At 37.9% G+C, this 9773-nt stretch overlaps 1 protein-coding gene across 4 annotated transcripts in view; it reads right to left on the minus strand.

The window, feature by feature from the left end:
* Window positions 1-3942, minus strand: part of RFTN2 (raftlin family member 2) — a 33851-nt gene extending 29909 nt beyond the window's left edge. For 2 of the 4 annotated variants that reach the window (XM_018071687.2, XM_018071688.2), the window contains exon 1: window positions 2718-2864. In XM_018071687.2, coding sequence (XP_017927176.2) covers window positions 2718-2856 — 139 coding nt within the window. In that variant the 5' untranslated portion in view covers window positions 2857-2864. Of the gene's footprint in view, window positions 1-2717; window positions 2923-3314 lie in introns of those variants that run through there. The other 2 variants (XM_018071690.2, XM_018071689.2) reach the window with 2 other exon arrangements.
* Between the last annotated feature and the right edge of the window lie 5831 nt (window positions 3943-9773).

Raw genomic sequence — 9773 nt, forward strand, 5'->3', positions numbered from 1 at the left:
ACAAGAACTTCACAGCTTGTCATCTTAGCAGGGTGCATCAATGTTCCTCCTTTTCCCTAACCAGGAGGGTTCTGGACAAAGCATAAAACATTCTGCTTCAGCAGGAATATTTAAACTACCCCTACTTTTTAGTTGAAATGACTTGAAAAAACAGTAGTTGTTTTTGTAACTGAGATACGCCTCACGATTGAGACCTTGGAATTTACAGTCACTGACAGGCATTTAAAATTATACTTCAGAGTCCACTGCTCCCTTTTCTTTGTACTATTCAATTCCACCAAAATAAAAGATGGGCTTTAATTTTCTTGTTTGGGATTCTCCTGGTGCAGATCACCCTCCATGAAGCTGAAAGCTGATTTTTTACAGTACAGATGGAAGTTTCTGGGGACCAGGAGGGGAGAAGCCAAGGTTCAGTGCACTGCTAATAACTAGTTAAGATGCACAAGGACTCCGGCCAGCAAATTTAGGCTGCAGCATGGTTGACCTAATCTGCATCACAGCTTGGGAGAAGATCAGGGACTGCTGACAGTCTCTCCAGCAGGCTCATTTCCACTTCACACAGCACATACCTGATAAAGCACAGAATAAGGCAGAGTGAAATGAAGTAACACACTCAGAGTTGCTATATTTTTATCTTGATGCAGGACATAGCTTTCTGTAGGATCTTAAAGATGATTAAGTGCTGATTTTCTGTTTTACACAGTGCAAGAACCAGTGGCAATGAATCACTCAGGCAAACAGAAATCTTTGTAGGGGAAGACCTTGCTTGGAAAATTGGCAAGACAGAAGGAGTGTCATGAAGATATAACACAACCTGACAGCAGAGTGAAAACTTTGGTCTGAAGTGATAAAGGGATCTCACTAATGTTTCACTTAGCCAAAGGACATTCAAGTAGCAGCAAGTATGAGTTGACTGAGGTAGGAAAAAAAAAAAGCCCAACATATTCTCCACAATATTTTAGCTAATCCCCCCATTTCAGAAGCAATCAGAGTTCACAAATACCTCTCAGACAGTATACACACTGGTTTTTTTATTCATTATCGTCCCTCTATAAAGGAAAGAAATTCCAAGCAAAAAATATTTTAAGGTCATATACACACAAAGCTAGAACCATTCAACAGAATGTGTCCACAAATCCACTTGCTTACAGTCAGAAACCTGAAAAGATTTAGGCAACTATCAGAAACTGATTTTGCTTATTTAACATTCATAATACCACAGCAGGCCACTGAAGCCAAGCATTTCTGAATATCAGACTAAATAGGAGAAAATTAATCTTCACTGCTAAGTTATTGAAACACAGAGATCAGAGATGCACCTTTATTTCCAGTTGTTTGATGTGCTTTTACTTAAAAAAAAAAAGTCACAACCACCTTTATAACAGATCCTTTACACAACACTTTCTGAAACTGTGACTTGAAAACACAAGAAAGCTGTCCAGAACACAGGCTATTTAAGAACTCTAAATGCTCTTCAGCCTCAAAGTTATCCTTTCTATTACCAGTAGATTAGGAGGTAATCCATGTAGGCATTAGGCAGCCTAGCTTTATTTCCAGCATGTTACCACTACTACAAGTTTTGTTACTTCAAAAGGAACAAGCCAGAAAGAAACTTTGTGTAAATAAACAGAACAACAAAAACAGTTGGATTTCACGTACTATAACCTAGTAGAATGTGTATTCTCATCTGTACCTTGCAGATTTTCAATGAAAATACTTATATTTTAAATAGAATATTACAACAGTCCTTTAATTTAGAGGTAAAACTAAGCAGAAGCCAAGTTTTGTTTATGAAACAGTTCCTGAAATTGCAGTAAGACCTGTACTTACACTTCCTCCCTTTATCAAACCCTTCTAGCAACTGCATTTACTTCAAATCCTTGTTATTAAGATGTTCCAGTAGACTGAGCTGTTCTAAAATGCAAGTTACTATAAAGTGACTGCAAAACTGAGCTGTCTGTTCTCCGAGGGCAGCCATCTGGGCTTGTTTATGTTTTCAACTTAGTGGAACAGGGAGTTGCTCTGTTAGAGATGGGACACCCTCGGGAAGGAAGTATCCCACAGAGCACTGTCTGCCTCTAGCTATGCATACAGATTTTGTTTCATTTCAGTCACGATTTCAAAAGACTATTCAACAGCTACAAGTAAAGCACTTGGAAAAAAAATAGTAAGATGAAACTCTAAGAGCCTTACAGAAATATCTACCAAGAGTCTGGAGTGGGCGTAAGAGGGGAAGTTACTCCTAGTATACAGCTAAGGAACAGACTTACTTCTGCATAAAGTAACAAGGACAATGACAGCCTGTTTTCAGAAGTGGAGTGCATTTAAAAAAAATTGTTATTCAATTAAGGTTCAGGCACAGTGTATTTTCTGAACCGTCACACTGAACTCAGACAACCATTATTCAAAGCGAGCACGGATGGCAGTATCTGACTCACAGGAAACCAGGAAAATCTCTAACAGTTTTAGCCAGCTTCCTTAACAAGGACAGTTGTGTAATTTGGAGGGTTTGGTTGTTAAAAATACTTCGGTAGTTTCCACTGTAATTTTATATAAGTGAGGACCTCCGTCATGATTTGTGTTTCAAAATAAGAGTCTTACACTCTGGCTGGCTTTGCTAAAAGTATCTAAGATTTACTGTAAGTCAAACAAGACAGAGCTAAGTTAAATGCCATTTCTTATCTCACAATAGTAAACATACAGCATAAAAAAAATACCTTCTAAAGTAAAATCCAGCAATACATATTCATAAGCAGAATCCGTCTTTGTTTCAACTTGTGGTCTCTTCAGTGTAGAAAAGATTTTTCCAGGGCTGCTATCATCTGGGTCTTCCAGCTTTCTCAGTCCGCACCCCATGGCAAGATCTGCAAATGATTAAGTTGCAGGAAAAGGTGGGGGGAGCAGCAAGATCTGTCGCTCTTACTACAGGAAAAAAAAAAGTAACCAAATAATTCCCTTTGATTTTGTTTTCTATTAGCTGTAAATCCAAACAGAGAGAAAATCCAGTTCCCAAACCGAAAAGTGAAGGTACTTTCCATTCATTTTTAACATAGAACCCGTAAGCCCGTGATGATTTCAAGCTACAAACTTGGTTAAGAGTAGGCTTGATTTCGCAGCAACATTAGAGCTGCTCCAAACTAGCAGAGATTTTCCATGCCACGTCAATTTACAGCCAGCCCCTATCAGTGCTCTCTTGCAGAGGACACCAATAGTGCTTTGTTTGTCCTTCTAGACTGACTGGCTGAGGGGGGGCGGGAGGGGGGAAGAAGAACTGAAAAAGAAAGTTAGAGAGAAACTTGTCTGTCATTACTTACCTCCAGAAGTTCCCAACTGCAGTAGAAAGTCAGAGGGGAAAAAAGCAAGTTAGTCAGAATGAAAGAATGAGAAGAGAGCCTCAACATGGTTGGAGACGAAAATCACTTCCAGAGAGGAAGTCAGCTTCAAGAGGAAATTGCTTCTGGCATCTCAAAGGGTAGAAAAGCAAATGAAAAGCTGTTTAGTCCTTATTTTAGATTTCAGACTGTGGCTCCTATTTCCTTTCTACAGGAATGTTCTTCCAGAGGAAAAAAAAACAAACAAAACCAAAACACATCAACATAGTGTAATACACTGTAATAATAAAGTTATGTAGTAATTTCTTGTCCAGAAAAATCGGTAAGAATCTACATTGCTAAAATTAACTTATGTAACTGGTTTTGAAAACCACCAAAAAATGACACTGAAATATTCCTCACTTCAAATGGGAAGAAAGACTTTTTCAAGATTATATATGAAAAAAGTTACAAAACTTTGTTTCCCATTTTTTCATGGGTAGTGAACAAATAAAATCCTTTCCTCCTCTGTTAGGATGACCTCAGTTGGTACAGCCACAGGCTTTCAACACTGTTTTCTATACTGAACTTTTCTTTAGGTCCTGAAAATTTAGTATAATTTTAAGGGCTCTCAATATATTAACTATTGCAAGTCACTTGTAACTGTATTACAGCTGATGCAAACCATGATAATGCATAGAGGAAAAAAGAACAGTACTTTATTTTCTAAGGCTTTGTTAGGAAATTCACCTTTTTATTTTTAGATTGCATCTAGAGAAAGCCAAAGATTCATAATACCATTTTAGATTAAAGGAACTGCACATTTGAATTCAAAAAGATTTTCTGCTTTTTTTCATTGAAATACATTAATCTTATTAAAAATGCCAACATTTTGTATAACGAATCACTCTAAGTTAGGCATTAACTATTTGTGGGATTCTGTTCTATTGGAAGAAAAGTGATCTAACTTTTTATTTAAGTAACTTACCAGGAATGATAAATCTAAAGACCAAACCCCTTTGAAATACACGTTATAGCTTAAATTTACTTAACTCTGGAAAAGTTTATAAGTCACTGAGCACAGAACCTGGGACTGAAGTTGTAATTATCACAAACAGTCTTTAAAACAAGCTCCCGGGTGCTGAAACCAAGAGGAAATCCTTGAGTATTGTCATCTTGGTTAAAACCTGGGAAAATATGCCAAATAAGCAAAATTCATCATCTTCCTGCACCTGGTCTTACACATAAATTGCTCCCAGTTTTCAGTAAAGGTTATCCCTGAACTGTCATACATGTGAACATGTCATACTTATCACCAGCCATACATGTGAACTGTCCACTCAACCCTGAGAACCCCACTGCTTCATTCCACACAAACTTTAAGATCCACTGTAACTGCTTGTATAAAGCCATGGCATGACTAAGAGAGCTGCAAGTAAAACAACTTTTTGCAGCACTAGTCCAGTTGCCAGCAGGCTGCCTTTTCACTTATTTATTTTACTTAACATAGCTACATTTTTCATGAGGCCAGAATATTGTATTTTGAGTTCTTCATGACAAGGCTTACACAATATTTCAACCTTCTCACCAAGGCAGGATTTTCCATAGTATAAACAAACTCTCATGACACCACAAAGAAACACTGTTACAGATAAAAGCAGTGGTCCTTATTTTGTGCAGCCCTAGATTAGTATAAGGAGCTTTAAACTTCCAAGTTGGAAGTCAGTCAACAGTTGTCACTGCAGACTTGACTCAGTCACTAGATTGAACCAATGAAACTGTGGACTTCACATGTCAAAATGAAGACAAAACAAAATCAGCAAGAACCAGCAGCATCCCTCACAGGAGTTCAAAACTGCATCAAGGCAGCCAAATGACTCAGGAGAGAAGCAGAATCACAAGATTCTTGGATTCAAGAGCTGCTTGAAGAGCTGCCTGAATAGCTGTAGTTTCCTGTTGCAAAGTGGATACAAACTACAAAACAACCCACTTACAGTGATGCAAGCTGCAAACACACTGGGAACTGGTATCAGAGAGGAGCAAATCCCTAAAACACCGATTCACTGATGTGCTGCAGTCACAGTATCCCCCACTGAAAGAGCATGTGACTCCTTCATTGAAGCTTGATGTAATTTTTAGACTTTTAAAAAGGCAAAGTTAGCTAAACAAAGGGCCAGTGAATCCAAAGGAACTATGCTTCCGTGGAAGGCTTCCAGGATCCCCCAAGAGCTTTTATTCTGATGAACTGGAAGAGTGATACGAAGCCTGCAGAAGAGTAGCACACCCACAGCAGTGTGTCCCTAGCAATGGATTACTGACTTCTGCTGGCAGTGCAGGATGAGAAGCAGCAGCACTTCTGCACAGCAGTTCTGACCAGACTGTGAGACAAACACTCTTGCTGCCTACCCCCAGCTCAGGGTTGTTCCTGCCCCTTGGTCATGATGTGCTTTGTTCCCTGTTGTCTGTGGGAGGTTTGAAAACATTTGCAAGGAGCCATTTTTGTCTTTTTTGTTACATTACTAAGCTTACTGAGCAGAAGGACACAATCCCATGCATGAAACGGATTTGGAACTACACATGCCCCTGTTCCTGACTCTATGCTGAGCTGTTACCAACATTACTGACATCCAAGGCAGGCTCTCTGTCTGTGGCATTGGTGTCAAATACAAGAGGTACTGGCACCCCTTTCTGAGGAAATCTCTCTTGCTAGAATTGTAAAGGTAACACTTCTTGGGGTTTCGAACATCTGTGATAAACCAACCTGAATACAGAGCCTATTCACAAGAATGCCTTCTCCAAAACCCAGTATCACCTGCAGAGACCATTTAATAAAGTAATCCAGTTTAAACTTTGCCTCCCCCAGTACCTTCAAAGACCAAGAACAGGAAATAGTACCTGACAGTAGCATCGTTTTTCCTCAAGTCATCTCAGTTTCCTGTTGATTAAAATCATGAGACATAAGGAAAATCACAAAACCCATGCAGGTACATAGAAGATTTTCCTTGTCTGCATGCACACTGTCTAAATAAAGGCTAAAAATAATAAATCAAAATTCAGGGAGATGAACCTATAATAAGCATTTAGTTTTTAATGGATACTAAAACTCAAGATCGTAAGTAACTGAATCTGCAGTTCAGTCTGCTACACCAGTATCCATAATAAATGTTACCTGTCTCTTTCTGTTAGGATACTGGCTAGTAAGTTCAAAGCAATATGGATCATACTGTTTAAATGCTGCATTAACTTCAAAAATAATGAAAAGAGGCAATATTATAATTTTAAATTTCAAAAGACGAATCAATGACTCAGTAAAAGGGTTATAGAATTTAAGGGGTATCACAACCATGACAAAACTCCTGCTTTGTTACATGATTTAGAACTAGCTGAAGATTCCAAATAAACATCACCCACCTCCCAGCCTGTCAGGCCACCATGGGCAGTATATTTGCAGGAAGGTTGTTCACTCAAAACATTTCAACTGTTGAGCTTACCTGGAATAAATTCACTAATACAAGCTGCACAGACTTTAAAGATCCATTCCCAGTCTCAAGGTTTGTGCAGTGAGCATCAGAAATGTAAATACCTTAAAACTCCAATTACCTAAAGAATAAATCATTGTTATTTATAAAGATTGCTAGGACCAAAACTGACTCAACTAACAAGAAACAGAAAGGATAACTCTTAAGTTCCTCTGACAAAGTCAAAGCAAAGTATTTGGACCAAACGTGTTTCCTACTTGGGGTAGAATATTTTGATCCTCCAAATGCACATAAGAACATTGTTTAAAAACATTCTGTGTCAGTGGCTGATCTACAGGCAATAATAATGCTGATTTTTTTTTTTAATAGAGGACAGACACATCAGTAAGACACAAAGGGGCAAACTGCAAACACAAGCTAAATTAGTCAGATCTCCCCAGAACCTGAGGGTATCTGAACAGCTACAGGACTCAAAAGCCATTTAAAACCCCCTAAATATCAATTATCTCAAACTGCAACATTTCTGAACTTCAGTTCCTCTCTGAACTTGTTTTCAGGTTTACTTCCTTTGTTTTATGACTGAAAGTAAATGTAAAGTTTTTGCCTGGGAGAGGATAACGACAGAAAAAGCCAAAATCCCATGAGAAGAATTCTGCAGCTCAGTTGTCCAGTATTTTTCACAGCCCCATCCCCAAGAACAATTAATTTCAGTAAAGAACTGACATTTACTTTTTTCCTCATAGAACGAGTTGATTTTAAGATACCAAGAAAGTACCCGAGTTCCATTCTGAAGGCTCTTGGGTTTGGCAACTTGCTTTTTCTTCACTCCAATTTTTTTTCTTTTTAAGGAATAGTTTTCTAAGTATGACAGGAACACGGTCTATAAACATGTTAACTTGAGCATAAAAGCCAGCTTTTATGCTACCATCTTTAACTTAATGTTCTAAAAGTAATGAACACAGATGACAATAGTTTGCTTTTGCAGTCATTAAAATATAGTTTAATGATCAAAGTTCAATTCCATTTTTCTTATTTTTCTAAATCCATATTTAACTACTCGCCAATGTGACAAACAGAAGTTACAATCCAAACAGTACATACAGACCAGTTGGAACTAAACTTTTAGCTACCAACTCAGAACTTTACTAGAAATTCAAAACTGTAGAAACTTATTGCTGTACTACAAGCAGTTGCAATAGAAAGAGCTTTTAATTTCTAAAATTGCTAACAGTTCTCTAAAATGAGATCTGCAAGTTTACCAGGCTTTTATTTATGTGCATCCACAGATTCACTTATCAAGGTTTCAATAAGTATACCCTCTGTACCTGCAATACAGTATCAAACAACACAGCCACATGTTCATCATCAACTAAAACCATGTATTCCAGAATGAAACTCGATGGTCTAGATTTAGATTTTCTGTATAACAGCTATATATGGATTTGTGTACAGGACTGCACACACTGCATTATACTTTGTACACTTAAAATACTGCTTTAAGCTATGAATTTTCTATTTCAACAGGAAACATAAGAAGCTTCCATACCAAAAGAATTGAAAACTACTGTAGTACCTTCAACGTTGAAAAGCCACAAACCTAAAAAAGCTATTTTGCAGCCATTCAACTACATATTTTAAAACTATGTTAACAGAGAAAAACACTTCAAGAGAGCCATGTGTTCTGCTAGTTTCTGCTCAGTTACTATTGGAATGTAGTTTACTTAATGACTTAGTATTAGCTAGTTGGAAAAATCAGTTTCAGAATGCAAAGAATTGCCAATTTAAAATGAAAAGTGTAAACAGTTTTCCAGGGAGAATGGACTTCTGATGTGTAAGATTAGAAGTAGCAGGAACCAAAAAAGCCAGCGAACTAGAGTTCTACTTAACACAAAGTGCATCAACTAAACACACAAAAATACAAGAGATGGACCTTCAGTACCTTTCTGCCTGTCCACAGGGGTTTTATCCAGTGTTATCTAGTGGAGAGTGTCAGAACTAACCTTCTGTCATAGAAACCTAGCATTAAATAGAGAGTATTTACTAGAAACACTGTATCAGCCAGCTCAGTAGAAAACAGAACATCGCAACCAGGCCTCTGAATTCTAAGGGGCAGAAGCCAGAAAATTAGTTTAGTCTGCTAACACATGAATATGACAGCCAGTGCATGAAGAGGATGATTTGCTGTTACTGAAGGTCCCCAGGGCACAGCCCTCATCTGGTACGTTCCCTCCTGGCACATGTGTGAAGCCTTACAACTATCACCGGGAAACTGCAGAAGGCCAAAGAGAATGTGGCCCTTTCTCCAACCCCCAAAATCCTGACTTGACCATCTGCAGTTAACTACTAAATTACAGAAGTAATTTAGTTAACTGGACTGGCAGGAGAATACTGTACAGTGTAAAACAACAAAAAAAATCATGAATGCTAGAACATCAAGGTAACAACAACCTGAGGAAATGTAGTTCTTTCTCAATGCATCTATCATTCCATTACAGGGATTCACAAGTGGTAAGGCAGTTATATCTCAGTTGTGTCTACAGAAAGATTCAACTCCTGAAAGGTTCAGTCACTGCTGACTGATGTCAGGCCATCACTCTTGGCAAGCAAGTTGTATACCTTTTTTGATAGTTACTGGTAAAACAACCCCCATTGCTGCTATGGTAATGACTTTTTTAAAACAGAACCTCTTAAAAATTCTATTTATGTATATTTTTCTACCTAGCAGAAGGTGGAAGGTCACTTGAGGAAACTCACGACGAAGACACAGTACATGGACTCTCTTTTACAAAAATTTCAAAGCAGTTTAAAACCAGAACAGACTCCAACTGATCACTAGAACCATCTTTAAACAGATTTACATATTACACATGGATTATTTACTGACTACTTTGCTCACTTGGTAATATCCCTGAATGATTAAAGGGAAAAAAATACCAACAAAACAAAGCTACCTGAAAAGAAAACCCCCAAATTACTACGAATC

The sequence above is a fragment of the Manacus vitellinus genome, unplaced genomic scaffold, assembly GCF_001715985.3.
Source record: "Manacus vitellinus isolate BGI_N305 unplaced genomic scaffold, ASM171598v3 scaffold_20_pilon, whole genome shotgun sequence".
Lineage (NCBI taxonomy): Eukaryota > Metazoa > Chordata > Aves > Passeriformes > Pipridae > Manacus > Manacus vitellinus.